The sequence below is a fragment of the Monocercomonoides exilis genome (assembly GCF_001643675.1).
Source record: "Monocercomonoides exilis strain PA203 chromosome Unknown scaffold51-639645, whole genome shotgun sequence".
Lineage (NCBI taxonomy): Eukaryota > Preaxostyla > Oxymonadida > Polymastigidae > Monocercomonoides > Monocercomonoides exilis.
In genome coordinates, this window is record NW_027150596.1 from 354,931 (window position 1) to 378,006 (window position 23,076).

Sequence of the window (23,076 nt, forward strand, 5' to 3'; positions counted from 1 at the left end):
GTTCACATACTCAGAAACGGGACATTCAATCCACTCCTTCGTTTCCCCAACTCTTTTCTTCTATGCTTCAACTGTAAGTTTACATGGAAACAGATAAGATCCGCGAATCACAGCTTGCGTTCCTTCATCTGATTCTATTATTTGACCTTTTCCTTTCTCTGCCATCCCCTTAGCCTTTATAATCATCGTTGCATTTGTCAAAATTGGGGTAAAGAAATATGAGTCCATGCCTTGAGCTGCATGCCCACCAACTCCTCCTTCCACAAGCATCCCGAACGGCCTTTCTTCTAATCCGTCGCTTCCACTCGCCAAGCTATTGATGAAAAGTGGCTTCTCTTCCTGCTCGTTCTGAAATCGAATGTTGTTCCGCAGTGAATGAAACTTCTCCCAATCCTTTCCGATTGGATGATTGTTCTCAAAGCTGCAGTTGTTCAATGTCAGACGAGAATACGTAGAATAAATCGCTCCGTCGCTGATGCCCACAAATGAGCTGTCGTTGATTGAAATGTGAAAAGCTTCGTACAGATAAAGCAATCCACAATCCCACAAACATGAAGGATTTTCCTCTTCTCTGGCTTCATTCATCTCATCCCTGCTTGCAAATGGCTCCTCCAATCTCAAAACACTCCTCTCCTCCTCTCCTTCTTTCGCATTTTCACATTCGTTGTGCTGTTTGCTACTTGTAATGTTTCCGTTTCTCCCGTAAATAACCAACTGCTTGAACGTTTCCGTCGTTTTTCTGAGCACTATTAATTTGTAAGGAAGCGCTCTTCCTTCTCCACCTTTCACATTTTCCCCTTTCAAGCATGTGTACCATGGCCTGAATACAACATCGGTTATCTCCAAGTCGTATTCAGCGTTAATAATGTCTAATGCATCTCCTTCAACAGCATCTGGATATTCGATGTCAATGTGCTCAAATATAATGTAATAATTGCTCATCTCAAACACAGCTACTTCTCTGTCCGCTTTCATATTCGAGCCTATCCGAAGAATGCCCCGATTCTTCTCTGCACCTGAGAACATCTTCGAAGCTGTAACGGATCCCTGTTCCCACTCAGATGAAGGTTCTGATGAAGCCTCAGATGCAGAAGTTAGTGTGACGAACTCGTCAATTAAAAACGGCTTGTCCACAAAGACTCTTCCAATAATATACATCGATACTTCTCCAATTTGTATTCCATGTTCGATGGCTGTGCTGATCAGATCTCAAGGCTTTTCTTTTCTTCCACAAATCTTGTCGTCGCTGGCCTTCGCTCCTCCAACATAAATGTTCTGCGAATGGTATGGCAGTCTGTTTGCTTCATCGCCCAGAAGATCAACAATATTCACTTCTTCGCCTTTCCTTTCTTCCAAAAGCATCAAATTTGTCTCACCATAAATCTCTTCCATCTCAAATTCAAACAATTCTTCGTTAATCTGCTTCCTTCCATTCGGAAACGAAAGATACACATACTTCCCTTTGTCAGCTTGGCATTCAGCAAATCTCATTCCATTCAATCTCAAATTTATTGTTTCTGTAACTTCGTCAGCCACTCTAATAAACAGCGCTCCTCCTTTCGACTCTTCGTTCTGCATTGAATTCCGTTCGCTCACAGCTGTTTGTACGCTTTTGCACGAGCAATTATTGAATTCAGCATCGTAAAAACTGTAATAATTATAGCTCCCGATTTCCAAATACAGCACTCCTCCAAGCTTATGTTCTTTTGACTGGCAATTAGAAAAATTCCCATTCGAAAAGCTCAGCTGCTCGCACTCCACCAAAACAGTTACGATAGACTGTGCTGTGCATGTTGTGGAGATTGTGTCCATGTTCAATCCAAATAAATCAATTTCTTTCGCTGCTTCCACCAAGACGATTGCAAAAGAAGATGTGAAATGAGACATAAATACTTCGTTCATAGAAAGTTTTCCCATTTTGCATTCAATCAAGACACAGTTTAGAATTTGTTTAGGATCTGTGCACGAGATGTTCACCCGGTAGATGACAGCATACGCCCCGTCTCCATCACACACAAACAGGCCATTGTCTCTCCCGGTTTGTCTCCTTGTATCCACTTGAACATCTGCATTAAACAGATGAATATACGCATTTTTGCGCACATTAAACAGCCCCTCGCCTGGACGCACCTTCGCTTCGTCCAGCGCTGTTATGATGTTGACAATCATGCTTTCTCTGTTTAGGATTTTAACATTCCGTTCTTCAATCACCATTGGTTCAGCATCGTATTTGTTGCTGTCTTCTGTTGTATATATTGCAAATTCTCTGCCCGGAAGACAGTTCAAAAGAGCCTGCTTCATCGTCTTGCAGGATCTTTTCCCACTTCTGCCGCATTCTGCGCTGTCTTCTCCTTTTTCTCCATCGACATCGATAACCACCGTGTCAAAGCGAAGCCAGTCGTCATGGAAAACTATTGTTCCATCTTTCTTTATCGCTCCAACTCGATGGTCTTTCGTCACGCTGAAGGAATCTGCGTCAAAAGGCGATCGGCTCATTTCAATGTCTCCTTCACTGCACAGCGCAAGATCATTTCCGCACTGCCCTGCTGAATTGTCTCTGAAGAAACAGTTTTTGAACAAAATTTCGTCGATCAGCCTTGCCTCTTCTCCCAAATGTATTGCCATCCCTCCGCCTGTCTTCGCCTCGCATCCCCGAAATGTTCCGTTTCTGCATTCAAATTTTGCCATCTGCATCAGGTCATTTATCAGCAGCCCTCCTCCATCGGCAGCTGCCTCACAGCTGCAAAACTCCACATTTTCCAGCTTCACTTTCCCTTTCATTGCTCCAAGCATCACTCCTCCCCCGCGAACTGCCTTTCCATAATCAAATGAAGTATCAAGAATGTTCAATTCGCTCTCTGGGCGCATCATCTCAAAATAAATGCTACCTCCATTTTCTGATTTCAGTGATCGTATCGAAGATATTTTGCATTTAGATATAGTGATCTTCACTTTTTTATCTGCTCCACTTTTTGCTTCGAGCAGCGCTGGCCCTGCATTTGCCCTCTCAACAGAGCTTAAGAGGCCTCCTTCCAGTGTGAACGAAGACGGAAGTTCCAGTGCGCATTCTTTTTCAAGCTTTGCTTTGTCTATTTGAAAGTTCTTCAATTTTTGTGCCACAACTCCCTCAAAAATGTGTAGTGTGGCCACACTTGAAAGATAGCTATATCCGAAATTACCCAAATAAAAACCCTCGATCGATAATTTACCTTCAGTTATTCTCAATATCGAAAATGGAGCATATTCATCTGTTCACTTTTTAATTAATATGTTGCAATCCATTATTGTCAAATCTCCGTCAACGCCTCTAGAAAGAATAATTGCAGATGCTTCTTTTGCTTCCTTTGATAGCTCCTCAGTTTTAAAGGGAATAAGATTAAATGTCAAATGTTTCAATGCCAATGTTTTCTCATTCACCATGTGGAACTTCCCTTTCGCAACAATGCCATCCAATTCAAAATCGAGTGTTTTGCCCGCGCCCTGCTTCGATGCTGCTGCTATCACAAGGCTGAAATCTTTCAAAAACTGAAAACCGTATGGAATTTCAGCGGAATCAACAATCTTGACGGACTTATCTCCAGGACCTTCCCCAAGCAGCTCAATTCCTTTTGCAATTGTTTTGAACGGATCCGCTTCACTTCCACAGTTCTGCTTCGAATCGTCTTCTTTTTCAGAAATAAAAACGGCATCAACAGCTGCCTCGGGACATCCATCGGAAAATGCATTTGACCGATTTTTGTTATCGCTTTGAAGAGCGGGACAGCTGGCAAAAAAATAGTTCACCAGAAACAAAATCAAAAACATTTTTATAAAAAGACAATTGGTTGTTGATCAATAAAAAGTCAATAATAATCAAAAGTGTTCTTGTGCAAAACAATTTTTTGAAACGCTTCGTCTCGGAAAAACTGCGCCATGCTCCAGATATTTTTTTCTTCCTGGGGTTGCAGTTTCCTCATTCCAGAATGCATTTCAGAAAGAAAAAACAACATATTTTCTGCTGTTTGAGTAAGAAGAGAGAGAAATATATTTTTATGTTACTTATAATATTTCTTTATTTTCCCGGAAATAATTTTTCCTTCAACTTTTTGTATGTTTCAGAAAAAAAAATTACAACAAATCATTCAATCAATTCAAATGAATAGAAACAGTTGCTTCAAAACAAAAATTGCAACAAAAAGAAAATATCATAAGAAATTTTTGTATTTGATTTTTTTATGTTTCATGAAGATGAAGTTTAGAAAAATAGAAAATATGAAAACTGACATGATGATGCTTGCTTGGTGAATAGAGACATCTAATTCTATGGATTAGCAAGCATCACTTGCCAAACAATTTGTTGTTCATTCATTCCAATCTTTTCCAGTTATTATTCATTTCAATTGTTTGGAAAAGCAAAATTTGATAATTTTGAAGCAGAGCGTTTTCATTTTCATGAATAAATCCACTTTTTCATTTTCTTCCCACATAGATTCATCTCATTCGGATTATTTGGCCATCATTTTCTCTTCGTCATTGATTCTGCCTTAACACAAGATTTTTTAACTTTTCTCTTCCACAAATCATGAATCAAAATTAAAACCCCTGAATTTACACGTTCCACTGCTCTCCTCCTCCCTTTTTCCTGATCTCACAACTCCTCCAAATTTTTTATGTATCTCTCTAGCTCAGTGAAATCAACATCATCCAAACCTTTTGTGTTAATGGTGCTGGTTAAACAGTCAAATAACAAGCCTGAAGATCAACACGCAGAGTAGGATATTTGATACAGTTGAAAACAGAGCATACTTCGCACCAGAAGTTTATAAACTCAAATACTCATTTGGCAACATGCCCATGGCTCCAGTAGAAGGTGAATAGAACAAAACAGATTCAGAACAAATGGAGGGACTGTCAGCATCGAAAAGCAGAGAGTGCAACAAATTAAACCCATTTGTGGATATTTACAGTATCAAGAAAAGATTAATCACCAAAAACACAAACAAACTTAGAGAACAACAGAAGGCGAAGTGAGAAAAATGACAATTCATTTTCCTGTAATGAAGAGTGCAGCAATTGAGGCAACAGTACTTAAACAACTGAATTACAGTTGTGAGTGAACATTTCATCACACCTGATCAGCAGTATATACAAACAAAGATGGCATTTCCAAAAGTTGAGAAGATGAGCTGTTAATGAGGAAGGTTTAATGAAAACAACAGAAACAGAAATGGAAGAAGGCGAAGAAGAGGAAAAGAAAAAAACGAATTTGAAGAAGAATTTGAATAATAAGAATCAAATGCTGAATGATCAGAGTTTAATACAATGACTGCTTTCACAAAAAAAAAATTCTTGTTGCAGCAGTGCAGAAGAAAGAACGAAAGAAGAAAATGAAGAAAATGCATCTGAAAGAGAAATGGAATGAAAAGAGTTCGATGATGCTCTTTGGACGAGCTGGGCGACAAAGGTGAACAAGACTCATCTGAAGAAAATGCAGATTAAATAAATAGATTCAAATTTCATAACAGACTACAGAAAAAAGAGAAGATAGATTTATTTTGTGTTGCAATATGAGAATTTGTTGGCCATTCAAACAACAAATTCTCAAATAACAAGAGGATGTTCTTTTCATCAACCATGTAAAAATATCATCAATGAAGAGATCGAAGGAGAAGGAAAAGGAGAAGAAAATGTGTTTTCTTCAAAAATACAACTTTAAATGGATTGTTCCTGAAAATGATGCACAACATGAAAAAAAAGCTGTTCATTGGAATGGAAATAAAAAATGTATGAAATTAAAATAATTAGTTTTGCATTTATTTTGAAAATTCCTCAAAAGAACACACTTGTCCTTTCTATCGCAAATGCAGAGGATTGTCAATCACAGATGCTGCCATTCTTCATTTTCATAGTTTCGCAGTGCTTCTTTCTCCATCATCCTTTTATCCCTCATAAACATTCTGCTTTTGATGTTATCATCCACTTTTTTTTCTGAAAAAAATATCTCCGAATTTTATTCTTTCCAATAACTGTCCAATTGTTGTCATTCCTTTTCATTCTCAACCAAATGCTTTGAAATAGAATTAATTGCCATCCCCTGTTTTAATTGAATACAAAAAAATATTCAATTCCCATCCTGTGATTGTATCTTGGCATCTAGCTCTCTTCTGATGTTCCCCTCAGAAAAACAAAGGAATGGCCGTTTTTGTATTTTTTCAGATTCTTGGACTCTGATAAGATGATATATAAAAGAATCTTCTAAACAAACAGGAAGAATTAAAAATGCATACATGCAAATATTTTGATTTTTTAAAAAAAAGTTGAATTTCCTTCAATGATGCTTTTCATAAAAATCATCTCCCCCAATTCCATCATCAATTCCCCGCTGTCGCTGTCTCGTGCAGCCTCTCAAAATAATATCGCCCATTCCGCAGAAAATATTTGTTCACTGTCTCTCATTTAAGCAAGGAATATTTTTGTTCTTTCAAATCATATGATCTGAATGTCCATTACTGAAAACACGAAAATAGTTTAATCGCTTTTTCTGTCTTTCTTTGTGACAACTTACCAAATAACGCTAACAACGCAGAATGGTATAACAACTTATGCTTTCATGGTTGCTTTGAGTTTTTGTTTTGCGCCGATTTCTTCTTTCCAATGATATCTGAATTTAAATCAAATGACGAATTTTCGTTGTTTTCTGGATGCAATATGCTTTCAAAAAAATACAGTCAACGAGTATAACCGAAAGGTTTAATGGTTTGTGCTCATTATTGCAATTTAATTTATTTTTTATTTATTTGCAGAATTGTTTTCTGAGTTTGAAGATTGCAATGAAGATGAACAGAAACAGAAAATCCCTGAGATAAATGAAATAGTTGATGGAATGAATATGGAAGAATTTGAATCAGTTTTCACAAAAGATTTGTACGACAAAATGAACAAAATGATTGAGGAAAAGAAAATATCGATAGAAAATACAATTTTGCTGCTGAAGCATGTTGGATATAGCAGAAAGTTGAAAAATGTAATCAACCTATACTTTGATGAGTCTTCACTGAGCAGAAGATTCGAACAGATGATTATTGAAGAAGAAAAGAAAAAAGAAAGAAAGATCGAAAAGCTTCTGGCTGATCTTTGTGAATGCTATCTTTTGTTGAACAAGTGGGGTTCTTCGAAGTTGTTTTCAATTTGTGTGCCCTGCCTGTTGAAAGCTGCGTTGCACAAAGAGGGAAAAAAGGAGACCCAAAAAGAAGTGGAAATAGCTTTGCTGGCTTTGAGTTGCATTTACGAATTATTTGTTTGAACATTTCTTTTTCATTTTTGATGAAATTTATTTTTTCCTCCTTATTTTTCATTAGAAAATGGAACAAGAACTTTTCTTGGATAAGATTACAGAAATCATAAAATATCACCAGGAACATCACAACCTCACTCCACTTGCTCATCAGTGTGCTTGGAAATTTTTGATTGATCGATTACACAAAAACAAAAGCTTGGAAGAAGTTATTGTGAATGAGCTGCATTTTTCGAGAGAGGCAGCAAGAGAACTGGAAGAGCTGACAAGAAATGTGAATTGGAAGAAGAAAGAAGGAGAGGAAATGAACAAAGAAGAAGCAAATGAAGTGCTGGTAATTAGGAGATGGATTAAAACACTTGAGATTTATTTTCTCTATTGTCGGTTGCATAATGAAGAATTTACAGAACTTTTTGGTTTTATTGTTCAGATATATGGAGCAGCGAAGGATAATCACAGCGTTATTAGCAATCAATGCATTTATTCCTTGAGAAATGCAGCAGAAAATAGAGTTGTGAAAGTTGAAGACTTATTGAAAGGAGGAGCTGTTGATGCTGTTTTGGAGGAGATCCAGAGACAAACATTGGATGAAGTCATTGTATATAAATGCTTACAATTCTTTAAGAATGTTTCGGAAAGATTGAAAGAAGAGGATGAAGATGAAAAGAAAAAAGTGAAAAGAAAATCATCAAAAATGGAAATATTCGAAAAGCTGGAAGAAGAAGGATACGAAGATACCATCACCAGCTTTAATGAAACATTAAATATTTGTAACATACGACATTATCGTGCACTATCGTTGAAATTTTCTGATTATCTTGTGAATATTTGAGGAAATGAGATGCTTAGAATTTCATGACTCACAATTTCACTTTCTCTTTTTTCATTCATTTCACAAAACGGAACAAAATTATATTTTCATATGTTAAAGTGATTTATTATCCAGATTCATCAAAATAAAGTGAAGAAATAAAAAAAAAAAAAAAAAAAAAAGAAAAGAAAAGAAAAGAAAAAGAAAATTCAATTTTTTTTTTCCAAATTAAAATATTAAATATCATGAATTTCTCCATTTTCTTCTTTCTTTCACCAAAGTTCTTCACAAAATGAGTTGACAAACATTTTTTATTTCAAATTCTTCATTCTTTCTTTTGATTGTTTTTCTCAAAAAAACCTCTTTTCAGCTCATTGGCAAAAAGAAAATTGTGTTCTCTCAATACTTCCTTTGCTTTCAAGGAATATCAGAAACCCTCAGTGAATGTTGAAAATACAACAAAAACAGTAAACAACGATGCTGATGCTGATTCAAGTGAAGAGAAACATTCAACCCAAACGCTTTCCTCTGCCTGTTTCCTCATTCTTCATCATTTCCATTTCCAAAAGTTAAAACAATTCGTTTACTGCATCTGAAGGAAATAAAAACATTTTTTTAAAAAATAGGAGAAAAAAACATCAAAATTGAATTGTTCATTTGAGATGATGGACTTTTTGCGAAGAATTTGAAATAAGAAATGCTTCTTTAATCAGAAGAAGAAAAAGAAGAAAACAAAAATGCTGGATATAAAGTTGAGAATTTTGAATAAGAAGAAGATAAAAACGAAGATGAAGAAGAAGAGGAAGAGGAAGAGGAAGAGGAAGAGGAAGAGGAAGAGGAAGAGGAAGAGGAAGAGGAAGAGGAAGAAAAAGGAGAAGAAGAAGAGGAAGAGGAAGAAGAAGAATAAGAGGAAGAAGAAGAGGAAGAAAAAGAAGAAGAAGGAGAAGGAGAAGAAGAAGAAGAAGAAAAGGAAGAAGAAAAGGAAGAGGAGGAAGAGGAGGAAGAAGAGGAAGAGGAAGAAGAAAAAGAAAAAGAAGAATTATAGCGATTATTTTGTTTAGGTGGTTTGATCATTATTCGATACATTTTTCTTGTTGTTGGTTGTTGTTGAGAGGAGGAAGAGGAAGAAGAAGAAGAAGAAGAGGGAGAAAGAGAAGAAGAGGGAGAGGAAGAAGAAGAGGATGAAGAAGAAGAAATTTGTGAAATGTTTTTGTTTTGAGAAGGAGAACGAGGTGAAGAAAAAGGAGAAGAAGAAGAGGAAGAAGAGGAAGAAGAGGAAGAAGAAGAAGAAGAAGAGGAAGAGGAAGAGGAAGAGGAAGAGGAAGAGGAAGAGGAAGAGGAAGAGGAAGAGGAAGAGGAAGAAGGTGAAGAAGATGAAGTTAATGAAGATAATGATTTGATAATTGAAGCAAACAAAATGGAACATCTGAAGAAGAAAGGAATGTTCATGTTTCTGTATTTGAATAACATGAATCTTCGGCCTATTTGATTATAGTGAATCAAATGTCAAAGAGATTGCGGATGAGGAAGATAAACCCTGATGAAAACGAGGAGAATGAGTTGGCTGTGCTTCAACAGCGAAGAGGAGGAAGATGAATGGAAAGGTTGGCATTCATTCATCGATGCTCACGATGCAGATGACAATGCCTCTGAAATGCATTCTATGATACTCAACGCACAAAATTCAATGAGCCATGCACAAACATAAAAGCTCAGTGAAACAACAACTTTGTTGAAAAACAAATGAAGAAAACAAAAGCCATCATATTCTCTTTCATTGGCTGTGGCATCGAAGAAAGCAAACTTCAAATGATAATTGACGTTTTCGCTTTAAATGGTTATCCCTCGAAGAATGAAATCCAAATGCAGCTGGTCCTAATGCAGTTCGATTGCTAACAAATATTCAACAATTATATGCCTCGTAGTTGTGTTTCTCCACTCTTTTGAAGCAAAAGCGGAATCAGAAATAGTATTTCGTTACTTTCCATGTCTGCCGGGCACAGTCCGAGAAATAGGAAAACATTATAAATAAAATTGACATTTTGGGGTTCTCCTTTTTATCGTTGATTTATTGCCTTTTTTTTGTGATTAATATCCTTCCTTTGTATTGCCAGCCACTTTCCTCGACAAAAAAATACCACAAACTGCTCCATCTGCCTTATGTTCCAATATACTATATAATTTTGAATGTTCCCACTTTTTCATTGAAATCCATCCTCATATCTTCATTCTCTAATATTCTCAGTGAATTTGTTTTCAACTCTTGCACCTAATAAAAAATTATGAAAATCATAGTCCTTGCGTAACTTCATTTATTTCCCAATGGCCATATAATAATCAGCTCCGTTCTCATCGTATTGCTCTCCAAAGCGGGGATTGGCCATTTCAACAATAACTCACATTCCTGCACTTTGGAGAGGACACAGATAGAAATATCTTCACAATAAATAGAGTAATGAAAAATACATATATTATATCTTTTTGTGTTATTTATGAAATTGTTGTGTTTCACTTGGCCATCCAATTTCAAAAATAATTTCACAAAAATTAAATAATCAATACATCTTTATCTTTGTTTGATGTCACACAGGAAATAATATTTCAAATTCTGCAGGTTATGTTCACTCACGGATTTTTCATTCTGTGAATGGAATATTCCGTTCTTTCATGTTCAATGATCTTAACAACCATAACAACAAACATAATAAAGATAAAACGTTGTTTGTATTCATAATCCTTTGTCAGAATGACGACCAAAGGAAAAACAGTATGATTTCATATATTTTTATTTCTATTTTGAATTTTAATTTTTCATCTATTTCATCTAACCAAACAAATGCGGATTCAATGTGAATGGCAAATTTTCATTGTTTTCTGAATGCAATCTATTTTCAAAAATGAAGGAGACAGACAACACAAAAAAGTTCACAGGTTTGCATTCGTTGATGATTTGAATTCTTATTTATCGGTTTTCTTTCTTTCTTTATTTGTTTAGAATTGTTTTCTGAGCTGGAAGATTGCACTGAAATTGAGCAGAAACAGAAATTTGAAGAGATGATTGGAATAGTGAGCGAGATGGACGAAGAAGAATTTGATTACGTTTTCACAAAAGAATTGTATGATGAAATGTACAAAATGATTGAAGAAAAGAAAATATCTTTGAAAGATTTGGTTTTGATGTTGAAGCATGTTGGATATTATAGAATGGTGAAACGTATCATGTGCAGTCACTTTTGCGGTTCTAAGTTAGTCAAAAGTTTTGAGAAGATGATTGTGGATGAAAATGAGAAGAAAGAAGAAAAGGATGAGAATCTTCTTGTTGAGTTTTGTGAATCTTATTTAATGCTCTATCACTACCATTCACAGAAATCGTTATTGGTTTGCGTGCCTTGCCTTCTGAAAGTTGCATTGAAGAAAGAGGAAAATGAGGAAGTTCAAAAAGAAGTGGAATTTTCGTTGAATTCTCTGAGCAATATTTGTACGAAAGCAGTATGACTATTTATTTATCTGTTGATTTCTTTGCTTCATTTTTTGATGGCTTCACGTACTTCAAAAAGGCCAATTGGAAAAAAACAGTATTTGAATGGGATCAAAGAAATCATAACACATATCCAAAAGCATAGCAACCTGACACGAATCGCGTATCAATCGGCTTGGCAGTTTTTGATCAAAAGAATGTACAAAGACAGAAGTTTGGAAGAAGTGGTTGTGAAAGATCTGCATTTTGCACGAGAGGCAGCAAAAGAGTTGGATGAACTGGAGAAAGCATGGTTTGGAAGGAAAAAGAATTCTATCATAATGAAATTAATATTATAAGCTGGTGGCTTAATTTGTTGGATGATTATTTTTGCTGTTTGATATTTCAAAAAGAAGAATACAAAAGACTGACAACAAGTATTGCAGATATATGCAGAACAGCAAAGAAAAACTTCAGAAGGATATATGTGAAATGCTTCTCATTATATGTGAAAGAAATGTTTCAGAAAGCAGAATATGTTGATTACTCGTTGTGTGAAGAATCAATTGACTTCATTCTGGAGGAACTGCATTAGCCAACAATTGATAATGAAGTAACAACAAACAGCAAGAGTGTGTTTGAAAATCTTTCGAGAATAATGAGGAGTGAAAAGGAAAAGGTGAATGGAGTGATTTCATTTCTTTGGATTGTCCAAAGCAAGCTGAATGGAAAGGCAAAGCAAAAAATGATGTTTCAAAGAAAGATGCGCGAGAAGCTGGAAGAAGATGGATATGAAGACATTATCGTCAGCTTCTATGGACTTGCTTTGAGAAGTAATATTGATTGGGAATTGCTAAAGCATCTCAATAATTATTTCATTCTTCCTTAAGAGTCATAAATTCAGAATTGTCAAAGATGGTTTCACAATTTGCAACATCATTTATCGTTTTTTCTTTTTCACATATTTTTTCGTCTCTTCGTTTTATTTATCTTGCATATCAGTATTGTATTCCTTTTCTTCATTTATGCAAACAACCCCCCATTTTTCTTTTTTGAATTTGAATTGTTTCCTGACACCTCTTCCTTCTTCTTCATATTTATCCTCTTTTTCTGCGGAATTGTCATCTTTGTGATTGACTGATGTTTATCTTTCTTTTTTTGTGATTTCTCTTGAACTTATTTGTCATCTTATTTTCTTCATAATGGATTCTCTTCCTTATTCTTTTGGCCTTTCAATTTTTATTAAAAAAAAATTTTACCGGATCTGATATGATCGTTGCTGCAATTTCTAATGCTCTTTTTCTCCATTCGTCATCTTCAAATTGTTCTTATTTCTCAATCTCTTCCTTTATTGAAATTTCTCTGTTATTTTTTTCGTTCTGGCACACTTTTATTTGTGTGGTGTTGGATTTTTGTGTTGGGTATTTCTTTTTCTCAGGCCTGTTTTATAACTCTGACCCTTTTTTTTTATGGAGCTGGTCATGGCTTAATACAAACTTGTAGCCAACAAAAAATAGCAAGAAATGTTTGTTTGCACACATTCTATTTATTCAGAGTTTTTCTCATTAAACATTTTCTTTTTCCAATAGATTTTTGGATTTTTTTTTTCCGGAATGCAAAAAATGTTTCGAGAACTGGAGCAATGACCGCTTGATGAGGAGAGAAATAAAAGTGAAGCAGTGAATGGGATGTGTGCGAATGAGCATGTTCTGGCAGGCAACGAGAGCGATGAACACTCAGCCACATTCTGTGCGGAGACTGGTGGCTGTTCCTCTCCAATCCGACTGTTGGGCAATCATTCAGCCATTCATGTTCAATTTCCATCTTGATTCTTTTTCTCTTTCTATTCTTTTGGAGATGCCAGATGGTGCCACTTTTTAACCCTTCCCTTTCACAATCCACTTTCCTTCCTCCATGCTCCCTCCACCCACACACAACCCCCCAAAACTCATTCGCTTCGCTTTGTTGGTGCAATGAAATGGTTCAACATTCAAAACAAAAACAAACAAAAACTGACAAAAACTGACAAAGGGGGTTCAAGTCAAATCAAAATCAAACAAAATCAAAAAATAAAAACAACAGAAAACCATTCAAATAAATGTGTGCTGTCTTTCTGCCTTCAAATCACAAGCGCCTCATCAGCAAAGCTGTCCTGGCTCCCAAAGTGCTCCAAATCCATACGCAATCCTGCCTCCAGCAACAGGCTCCACCCGTCCATTTCATCAACACTCCTCCCAATCCACATGCACCAAAGCCATCCAGACAATCTTTGTTCTGCCCTTTTCCCCCTTTTCCTCCCTTTTCCTGCATCTCTTCACAAAAGAACTCGAACAAAGCATTTCTTGGACTCCCTTCGATCCATGCGCATTCGGCGGTCGATCCAGCTCAGCAGACCCTGTCCTTTGAAGGCTGGCCATTCGTATTTATCATCGGCCACTTGATCGCACAGCTTCGCAAAAATGCTCCCACACACATTTATATATATACACTCTGCTCCATTCAAATCCATTTCTTTTTTCTCTTCTCCTTCTCTTCTCCTTCTCTTCTCCTTCTCTTCTCCTTCTCTTCTCCTTCTTTTTTCCTTCTTTTTTCTCTCCTCCTCTCCTCCTTCTCCTTCTCCAAATTTCTTCTTCTTCTCTTCTCTATTTTCATCTTTGTGAAGTGTTTCATCAAATCCTTTCCTCTTCTCTTTTTCCCTCTTTTCCTTCTTTTCCTCCTCTCTTCTTTTTTTATTCATCATCTTCTTTCATTCTCTTCTCTTCTTCTCTTCTTCTCTTCTTTTCTCTTCTCCTTTCTCATTTCTCCTCCTTTTCTCTTTCATTTTCTCTTTCTCTCTCTCACTCTCTCTTCCTTTATTCATCAACTCTTCTCCTTTCAAATCCATTTCTCTTCATTTCTTTCTCCTTCCCTTTCCCTCCTCTTTCTCCTTTCCTCACTCTTCTCCCTCTTCTCCTCCTTTCCTCCCCTCATCCCTCCATTTCCATCAGCCTTTTATCTCCTTCCCGATGAAGGAGATGGCCCCAGACGCTGCGAGCTCGAAACATATCCCCCCCTGCTCCCGCTCATCGACGATGGCATCCCACTGCTGCTCCGATACCCGCTCGATGACATCCCTCCTCCTCCTCCTCCTCCTCCTCCCATCCCTCCTCCTCCTCCTCCACTCCCTCCGCCCATCCGCCCACTCCCCGTGCCTGAACTCATCCCCCCTCCCATCCGGCTCACACTCACACCCGACCGCCCCATCCCCACCCCTCCTGTGCTTTGTGCTCGACCGCGGCAGCCCACTCCCACTCGATGTTCCATAATACCCTCCTCCTCCTCCTCCCCCACCACCCCCTGCTCCTGCCCCAATCCCTGCAGACTGCGACACAGAGTGCGGCCCACTCCCATACCCTGCATACCCTCCTTCTCCTCCGCTCCGGTGTGCACTCCCTCCCACACCCCCTGCTCCTGCCCCGCCTCCTGCTCCTGCTCCTGCTCCTGCTCCTGCACCTGCACCTGACCCAGATGGCGCTCCTCGCATGCCCCCCATCGCTGCCAGCTGCTGCTGGTACTGCTGGTACTGCAGATACTGCGCCTGCGTCATCGGCGTCGCCCCGGCTGTCCCAGGCGCCACCATCATCGGCTGCCCGCTCGGCCCCATCACAATCCCCGGTGCCATCTGCGGCCCATACCCGCCCCGGCTGCTCCGCCCGCCCATCGACTGTGCAGCTGCTGCCTGCGCCTGTGCCTGCGCCTGAGCCTGTGCTGCTGCTGCTGCTGCCTGCTGCTGCGCCTTTATCTGCGCCTGCATCTGCGCCTGGAACTGCGGCGTCTGCTGCTGACTCGTGCTCCGCATCGTCGCTGGTGCTCCCTCTGATGGCGATGGCGCTCCTGTCTCTCCTCCTCCTCCTGTGACTCCTGCTCCTGCTCCTCCCCCGCTCTCTCGCCCTGACCCCAAAGGCGATGGCCCAGGCGATGCTGTCGACGGGTGTGCTGTTGCTGGCGTCGACGTCGACGGAGGCGTTGCTGTCCCTGCTGTCGCCATCGTCGACGACACACCCATCCCCATCCCCATCCCCCCTGATGGCACTGACCCCACAGGCGCTCCTCCTCCTCCCACTGCTCCTCCTGTCACTGCCCCTCCTCCTCCTCCTCCCACTGCTCCTGCTCCTCCAATCCCTCCACTCCGATCCATCCGGTCTGTCGACAGAACCACCCCGTGCCTCTCGTTCGCCTCCCGCTCCTCCTCCTTCCGCCTCTCCCCTCCCCTTGCTCCCCCTGCTCCCCCTGCTGCTCCTCCTCCACCAGAAGAGGAGGATGAGGAGGAGGATGAGGATGATGACCCCGCTGGCTCCTCCACACTCCAGTCGTATTGGAAGTCCAGCGTGTACCCGCTCTTCAGAAACAGCGACCGGAACAGCCGCCGCAGATAGAAGTAGTCCGGCTTCGCATCAAAGTGCAGGTCCTTCACATACCGCATGTACAGCTCAAACTCCTTCGGGCAGTCTTTGCACAGCGTCTCCACCGGGATGCTCATCTTCATGTCGCAGATCGCCCGGAACTTGTTGTTCCGGTTCTCGATCTTCAGCCCCTGCCACGGCAGCGACCCGTTCAGGAAGTAGATCAGGATGTACCCTATCGACTCCAGATCGTCCCGCCGCGACTGCTCTATCCCGTGGTGCGAGTTCTGCCCACCCATTCCCCAAATCACAAAATGATAATAATAATAATAATAATAAAACAACAACAATAATAAAACACACAATCGATGCATATCGCACAGTCCCGGTCAGCCCTTTGTCCTCCCTGTACGGAATGTGCTGGTGCGTCGACGAGTCGCGATACCGCTTCGCAAGCCCAAGATCGATGATGTACACAATGTTCTTCTTCTTCCCCCGCCCCATCAGGAAGTTGTCTGGCTTGATGTCCCGATGGATCTGCACCACCAGTCAATCAGTCAAACAAATAAAAAAAAAGATAAATAAATAAATAAATAAACTCACAAACATAGTCTCGCGAATGCAGAAACTCCAGCCGGCAGATCATCTGGTCTGCCAGCATGATCGTCGTCTTCAGGCTGAAGCGCTGGTGCGGCTGCGCTGCCACCAGGTCCTCCAGCGACTTCCCCAGCAGGTCCATCACCATCACGTTGTAGTTCCCTTCTGCCCCAAACCACTTGATCTGCGCCGCCAAAAGAGAGAAAGAGAATGAAATAAAATCAAACAATTCCAAAGTGAAAAAAAATAGAATGCACAGCAAATTAAAAAATAAAAAAAGAAAAAGAAAAAAGTGCTTTCCCCACACATTCGGAATCCCTGGCCCTCCGTTCAGGTGCTTGTAAAGCTTGCACTCATACATCAGCTGCGGCATCTTCGCGTTCGCCGGCTGCTCCGCACCACCACCCACCAACAGCAATAGCACGCATACACACAAGCCCCACCATCGTCACCACACCACAAATCCATCCAACAAAAATCAAATGAAAAAAAGTCCCTGGTTCAAAGCGAAAAAAAGTGAATCCCAGAAAAGACACGCCTCCAGCTTCACTGCATATTCCTCGTCCGTCCCCGGAACGACTCCCTTGTAGATGTCCCCTGCACCACAAAAACAGTTAAAATTCGCCAAAACCTAACACCTGTTCTCCACACCGAACGACCCGCACCCGATTTTCTTTTCCAGCTTGTACCGTCCCCCAACAACTTGCGGCACACGCGCAATTGGTGGGGCTTGCGATGGCTTTCGAGATCTATCTGCCATTAAAACTTATGATCAAAATTACCCCTTATTTGCTTTTATCAGATATCTGAAATAACTCTAAAGAGTTTTTTTTTGTTTTTTATTTTTTTTTTCCCACATATTAAAATGGACAAAACAATACCTCTGTGACCTGACAAATAACTTGAAGCCTCGTCTGTCATAAAAAAAAAAAAAAAAAAAAAATTTTTAATAAATTTAAAATATACTATTGCAAAAACTTCTAAAGACTTTTCAAAGCACTATGATAAAGATTTGTTGATAGTATCTGTAATATCTTGTTGTTTTTTTTCTTTTGTCAGTGACCGTCAGTGACTGTCAATGACAAATTGTGACAAAAATATTCCTCAACAGACATTTCGTTACAAATAAAATAAATATCGTAAACTTGATCATTTGGGACAAAATATTTCTCTTCAGGCATTTTCATTGAGAAATTTTGCATCTTAGTGAACTTTTTGTGATTAAAAAAAATGAAAATAATGGGTTCATTTTTTGAAATACACGTGAGGTCGCAAAACATAATGATGCTGTATTAATGATGTTTGTTTACAGATATGAAAATGAAATTAATTTCAAAATCTGATAAAGTTTAAAAATGTTATAAGTGAAACAATTTTTTCATGCCTTGTGCATAAAAAGCTTGAAAGAACGTATTTTCCCCCATTTTTTTAATTTTTATTTTATCAAAATAATAAGAATTGTGACATGTGGATTTCCAAATTAATTATTATAGTAATAAAGAATTATGAAATCGTTATTCAAAGCTATTTATGACAAATAAAAAACATCTTCTCAGTCATTTTGTCGATTTTTCGTTTTTCTCTTGTCACGTCACAGAGGAATAGACAAAACATCTGCGTCACATGCCTTCAGACGTGAACATTTTAGGAGTGACGTGACGTGACTGAAAAAATTTCATTTTCTAATAAATAAATATTCTAAAATTAAAAACAAGACGTACAAAGAATAATTGATTTTTTTTGTGATTCATCTTTCATTATTTTTTTTTTAATTTTTTTTTGAATGTTCATTTTCAATTTTTGTATGAACAATGGGTTGTGTCGTGATCAATTTTTTACGGTATAAATACCAAGGCATTCGCGTCACTGATGGTCACTGACGTGTTTTTTGATAATGAAGCATTTGGAAATTATTATTTATTTGGATCATTCTTTTTGAAAAGTCGCAAATGAAAAAATTTTGGGTTAAATAAAACTGAACATTTTTTGACCAGTTTTTGCTCTTTATACTGAAAACTTATAAACATATAGAATTTGAATACACAAACCTATTTAATGTGAGAAAAAGTGCATGTTGGAGAAATGTGATTGATTAAAAACAAAAAATGACAAATTAGGAACAATTTTTTTAAACCCAAATAATTAGTATTTGCGACTTTTCATAAAGAATGACCCATATGTTATTCATGGATGCATCACATGTGTTTGCCTCTTCATTGGTAAATCCATAAATCGATTGAGGAAAGTTTTTTAATTTTTTCATATTTTTAATAACACTTTTTTATTCTTCTTGATCTAAATAGTTCGAGATGTATTAAGAAACAGAGGAGATTATAAATCACACAGATGCGAATGGATAAAACAGAAAAATATAGAAACCAATGAGTACACAAACTGTTTGAATTTATTGATTTTTCTTGAAATAAATATGGAACTTATATATAATTTTGACATAGGTTATTATCATCCAATGAAGGAAGAATAAATCATTTCCAAACTTTCTCTTGATATTGTTAATCACAAAATATTTATTGGATTCACTCCTTTGAATAATGTCAGGATTGTGAAAAATGATATACACAGACTTTTTATGTGTCCCCGTGAAAAAGATGGTGTTGCTTGTGGAGTGACTGGTCGGAAGGATTACTCTTTGATTTTTATTCACAAATGTGATTTGATTATGAATAATCATATCTCTTTGTTTTTTTCTCTGAAGTCCAATTTCTCAACATATTCTAATTAAAGGAAACAAATCCATGGAACTTCTCAAACAACATTGGAAGGAGAGCTTGCTGAATCTTTCATCAATGTCGTTGCCCGTAGAAATATTTCTTTTCTTTCAGTTAAAACAAATAAATTCAATGATTTTGTATCAGCATCAATAAAGTCATCACCAGCAAATCCACACATGAGCAGAGAAGATATTTTCTCTCGCTCAACAGAGAGAAATGTGAGTAGGATTCTTCATGAAACAAATTCTAAGAAAATGAAAAAAGCAATTTCAATAATTTCTTACAATCCCCTTGGAGTGGTCATTGACAGAGGAGTTGTTGGGGGAGTTAACTACACTGCAGTGGGCATTTCAACAATTGATCGATTTTCAAAACCTCTAATTTGGAAGTTGAACAAAGGCTGTCGATCAGAATCCGGTTATTTCAATATGGGAACAGGAATAATGACAGAGTTGAGTGCTTATGGATGTTCTGTCAGAGTTTGGTGCTCAGATGGACTTTAACCACAAGTTTTATCTTTGAACGAGATATCAACTTATGATTGCATGGAATTACCTACTTTGTCGCATACAAATAATTATCCCAGACCAATTTTTGAAAGGTGTCTGAACCACATGTCAATATTTTTTTTGAAAAGTTCCATTTGTTTTATTTTTAAAAAAATCAAAATTTCATATTTCTATCAAATTTCTGTTCACTCTCACCAAATTTTGCTATTATGAAAACAAAAGTTTGACAATGTTATTTTATCCATTTTTGAGAATTTTCGTGAGTTGGAACAGATACATGTTAGAAATATGAAATTTTTTATTTTTTTTTGAAAATTATACAAATGGAACTTTTCAAAAAAATTTATACATATAATCAACCTGGTTGTCAGTCATGCTTTTTCTGAAAATGTTAAACTTAAGAAAATGAAGGAATTGATTATAAGATTCAGTCAGCAAGCACATTTGTCAATTATCAGAAACAGTTCGAAAAAAAAGATGCCCATCATTTATTGCTGCCAGATGGCTGTGCTTGTTCAATATTTGTTTCTTCATAAGGCAGAATCAATCAATAATAAACAAAACCAGCATGCATTCAGATAACAAAATATTTGAAATTGCTCTAACTGAATTGTTGCTGTATCCACTTTGTTCGATTCATCTTATTTTTGAAAAAGAATCGACAAAACCTGGAGATGCTTTTCCTGTCATGATTCAAGCAATGAATTTGTATGATTCTTTTTCAACATATGAATATTTCAAAGGTGGAGAATGGCATAACGCCTTTACCGATATAGTCATTCTGTAATAAAACTCCACACTTTGTTATTTTTCTGGACAACTAATTGCAACATCTTACGCATTAACTCCAACAGGATCATATAAACATCGAACCAACAAATTCACTTGTGACCCTAGGGAACGTTTGAATATAAACAAAAAATACATATTATTATTATAAAAATATTCATATTTTTCCTTTATCTCGTAAATATTATTTAATTAAGTTTCAGAAACAATTATTGATGTGTCCAAAAAATCAAGCGAATCTAAATCACATTGTTGTGGAGAAGATTCATCTGGATCAATGTGTCTAATTCAAAACTCATCATACACTTCGTCTTCATCTTGTTCGTTATCATCTTTTTCATCCTCCTCTTCTTCCTCCTCTTCATCCTATTCCTCTTCCTCCTCTTCCTCCTCCTCTTCGTCTTTATCTTCCTCCACCTCAAATGTTTCCTCTTTAACTACATTTCCTATTTTCCAGAATCCTTCTTCGTTTGAGTCAAAACCAAATCATTATCACAAAACTTGTTCGGATAAACATTTGTCAAACCTTCCATTTTCATCAACTGAAAAGTTGAAAATAGCTTTTGTGAACTCTGAAAAAGAAGATGAAGGATATAGAAAACGTGTTGTTGGATCTTCTTTTTCAACTTCTCAAACTGCAAATTGCACAAAAGTGATGAATATTGAGTTCTCAAACTCAAAACTGCAAAGTTTATATGTTTCCATTTCAACTCTGGATTCGAATTCTCAAGAAAAAACAGAAGAATTTGAAGAACAATACGAAATAGAGGATTTTGATGAAAAAGATCTGTTTGGATTGATTCTAGTTGAAGAAGAAGAAAAGGATGACGAATATCAACACAAATTCAATCAAATGGATCTTCTTAATTGCTCCCTGACTAGAAAAACAACTCAGCGTGATGAGGTGTCGGATAGTTTGTCAACAGACATTTCTAAAAAGTCACTAACTGAAGAAGAAAATTCAAGAAATGCAAAAGAACTGACGAATTATAAAGAAAACAACGAAAGTGAAAACGAAAGCGAGAGTGATGTGGATTTCATATTCAATTTTTCTCGTTTCAGAAAAATTGAAAAATGAAAAGTTGATTCAGAATCTCAAACTTTGAAAATAATATGGGATTATTTATTTTCTGATTGGTTTGGTTGGATTGCGGCAGGTTTTAGAGTTTTGTTAAATCATGTGATTGACGAAAGGCTCAATAGAATAAAGTCATAATGAATGAAGTTTTTTAAAGAAATAATTCTTAAAAAATAGAAAGATGAAGACATCGAAGCAGATGATTTCATTTTTTATCAAGATTTTGGCTCAAATAGTGGAACACAATTAATATGTTCTTATATAGCTAACTGCACAGTAACTTCTTCAGCAGTGAATCATCTTGTGAGAGAATATTTTCAAAATCCCGCAGAATAATTGGAGATCTTCACCACAATATTTCAGACAGAACACTCTATTCTCTTCTTCTTCTTTAATTTCTTATGGTGATAAATATTTTCAGTTTTGAATATATTTAATCGATCATTTTGTTCGTCACTTAGTAATTTTCTTTCCCAAATCTCTTCATCTTTACAAAAAGCTGAAATATGGAACAGAATTTAAATGTTATATGTTTTGACAGAAAATCAAAGTTAATTTACTGAATATTGAATGAGCTGAAGCAAAAAGAATAAACGAAATATGTGATTAGGGGAGAAAAGAATCTTAGAGCGATAAAGATGAGGCTGAGTGTGCAGGTTCTGGTGGTGAGCGAGGTGTTGGATGTGTAGGATGGTCAAGTTGTGTTTAGCAGTCTGGAGGCAACGGTGGAAGCAGAGGCATGCGATGCGGAAGAGTTTCAACTGGTGCATGGCACAGGCTTGGAGCTTCCGGTGAGGAACATTTGCGTCGTGCTGCAGAATGAAGTGAGTGTGCTTTATGAGACAGTGATTGAGGTGGTGGAAATGACACGCAAGTCTGTGGAAATGAATCTTTTGAATATAGGTGCTCCAGAAAGCAGGAGAGGCGGAACTGTGGCAGCGGATCTTGGAGCTACGAGGTGACTGAAGCAAAAACAGTAAAGCAGTATCAGGATGAACAACTTCAGTGTGCTTGTGTTCGTAGTTCAGTGGGCGATGCAAGTTTTTGTATACGAGGAGAGCTCGGGGAGTACGGAGGTGGTGGTGAAGCTGTTGGGGTTCAGCAAGAACGAGGAGCGGTGGAGGAAGAATACATATGTGCAGGAAGTTGGTCTGGGGGAAGTGGAGAAAAAGGAGCTGATACTGTTTGGGTGGGAGATGTGGATGGGAGACGAGGATTCTGAGGAAGAAGAAGAAGAAGAAAATATTTGTTGTTGATTGAGTTTTGTTGAACAAAGGAACTGAATTTGATCTGCCTCTTCCTTTTTTATTGGAATAGCTGAGCTGAGAGTCTTCAATGTCAGTTTCTGAATGTTTGACTGAATGCTTTGTTAAGTGTGTGTTTTTGAGATTTTCTTCAAAAGATACAATGAATCTGTGTTTAAAGAAGAAGCCAATGAACTCGATGAA

General features: G+C 37.7%; 8 protein-coding genes across 8 annotated transcripts; 3 read left to right on the top strand and 5 right to left on the bottom strand.

Annotated features, from left to right (window-relative positions):
- Positions 1-60: 60 nt before the first annotated feature.
- MONOS_4946 (uncharacterized protein) lies at positions 61-1,158 on the bottom strand (the record flags this gene model as incomplete). The annotated part of the gene is made up of 1 exon (XM_067875056.1): positions 61-1,158. One exon carries the CDS (start codon positions 1,156-1,158, stop codon positions 61-63), a length of 1,098 nt encoding a protein of 365 aa, XP_067720792.1.
- A 51-nt stretch (positions 1,159-1,209) lies between these two features.
- Positions 1,210-2,868, bottom strand: MONOS_4945 (uncharacterized protein; the record flags this gene model as incomplete). Its single annotated transcript, XM_067875055.1, has 1 exon — positions 1,210-2,868. One exon carries the CDS (start codon positions 2,866-2,868, stop codon positions 1,210-1,212), a length of 1,659 nt encoding a protein of 552 aa, XP_067720793.1.
- A 384-nt stretch (positions 2,869-3,252) lies between these two features.
- Positions 3,253-3,804, bottom strand: MONOS_4944 (uncharacterized protein; the record flags this gene model as incomplete). Its single annotated transcript, XM_067875054.1, has 1 exon — positions 3,253-3,804. The coding sequence occupies one exon, from the start codon at positions 3,802-3,804 to the stop codon at positions 3,253-3,255; it is 552 nt and encodes a 183-aa protein (XP_067720794.1).
- A 2,680-nt stretch (positions 3,805-6,484) lies between these two features.
- Positions 6,485-8,276, top strand: MONOS_18176 (uncharacterized protein). Its single transcript, XM_067871169.1, has 4 exons — positions 6,485-6,569; positions 6,708-6,735; positions 6,783-7,276; positions 7,338-8,276. The coding sequence occupies exons 1-4, from the start codon at positions 6,567-6,569 to the stop codon at positions 8,103-8,105; spliced, it is 1,293 nt and encodes a 430-aa protein (XP_067720795.1). The 5' UTR covers positions 6,485-6,566; the 3' UTR covers positions 8,106-8,276.
- Positions 8,277-8,789: 513 nt separating this feature from the next.
- MONOS_4943 (uncharacterized protein) lies at positions 8,790-9,554 on the bottom strand (the record flags this gene model as incomplete). Its single annotated transcript, XM_067875053.1, has 1 exon — positions 8,790-9,554. The coding sequence occupies one exon, from the start codon at positions 9,552-9,554 to the stop codon at positions 8,790-8,792; it is 765 nt and encodes a 254-aa protein (XP_067720796.1).
- Positions 9,555-10,981: 1,427 nt separating this feature from the next.
- Positions 10,982-11,707, top strand: MONOS_4942 (uncharacterized protein; the record flags this gene model as incomplete). Its single annotated transcript, XM_067875052.1, has 3 exons — positions 10,982-11,015; positions 11,080-11,573; positions 11,642-11,707. 3 exons carry the CDS (start codon positions 10,982-10,984, stop codon positions 11,705-11,707), a joined length of 594 nt encoding a protein of 197 aa, XP_067720797.1.
- A 1,782-nt stretch (positions 11,708-13,489) lies between these two features.
- Positions 13,490-17,288, bottom strand: MONOS_4941 (putative Casein kinase I). Its single transcript, XM_067875051.1, has 7 exons — positions 17,172-17,288; positions 17,059-17,117; positions 16,828-16,908; positions 16,531-16,704; positions 16,287-16,460; positions 15,780-16,210; positions 13,490-14,501 (listed from the first exon to the last, which is right to left on the bottom strand). The coding sequence occupies exons 1-7, from the start codon at positions 17,278-17,280 to the stop codon at positions 14,474-14,476; spliced, it is 1,056 nt and encodes a 351-aa protein (XP_067720798.1). The 5' UTR covers positions 17,281-17,288; the 3' UTR covers positions 13,490-14,473.
- Positions 17,289-22,266: 4,978 nt separating this feature from the next.
- Positions 22,267-22,850, top strand: MONOS_4940 (uncharacterized protein; the record flags this gene model as incomplete). Its single annotated transcript, XM_067875050.1, has 2 exons — positions 22,267-22,313; positions 22,532-22,850. The coding sequence occupies 2 exons, from the start codon at positions 22,267-22,269 to the stop codon at positions 22,848-22,850; spliced, it is 366 nt and encodes a 121-aa protein (XP_067720799.1).
- Between the last annotated feature and the right edge of the window lie 226 nt (positions 22,851-23,076).

Bases quoted from the DNA above. Each gene is read 5' to 3' on its own strand.
- MONOS_18176 (XM_067871169.1), top strand. The intron at 6,736-6,782 runs GTTTGTGCTCAT...ATTTATTTGCAG, and splicing joins TATAACCGAAAGGTTTAATG to AATTGTTTTCTGAGTTTGAA. The intron at 7,277-7,337 runs GTTTGAACATTT...ATTTTTCATTAG, and splicing joins GTTGCATTTACGAATTATTT to AAAATGGAACAAGAACTTTT.
- MONOS_4941 (XM_067875051.1), bottom strand. From the start codon at position 17,280: ATGGCAGATAGATCTCGAAAGCCATCGCAAGCCCCACCAATTGCGCGT. The intron at 17,118-17,171 runs GTGTGGAGAACA...TTTGTGGTGCAG, and splicing joins AATCGGGTGCGGGTCGTTCG to GGGACATCTACAAGGGAGTC. The intron at 16,705-16,827 runs GTGTGGGGAAAG...TTGGCGGCGCAG, and splicing joins GAGGGCCAGGGATTCCGAAT to ATCAAGTGGTTTGGGGCAGA.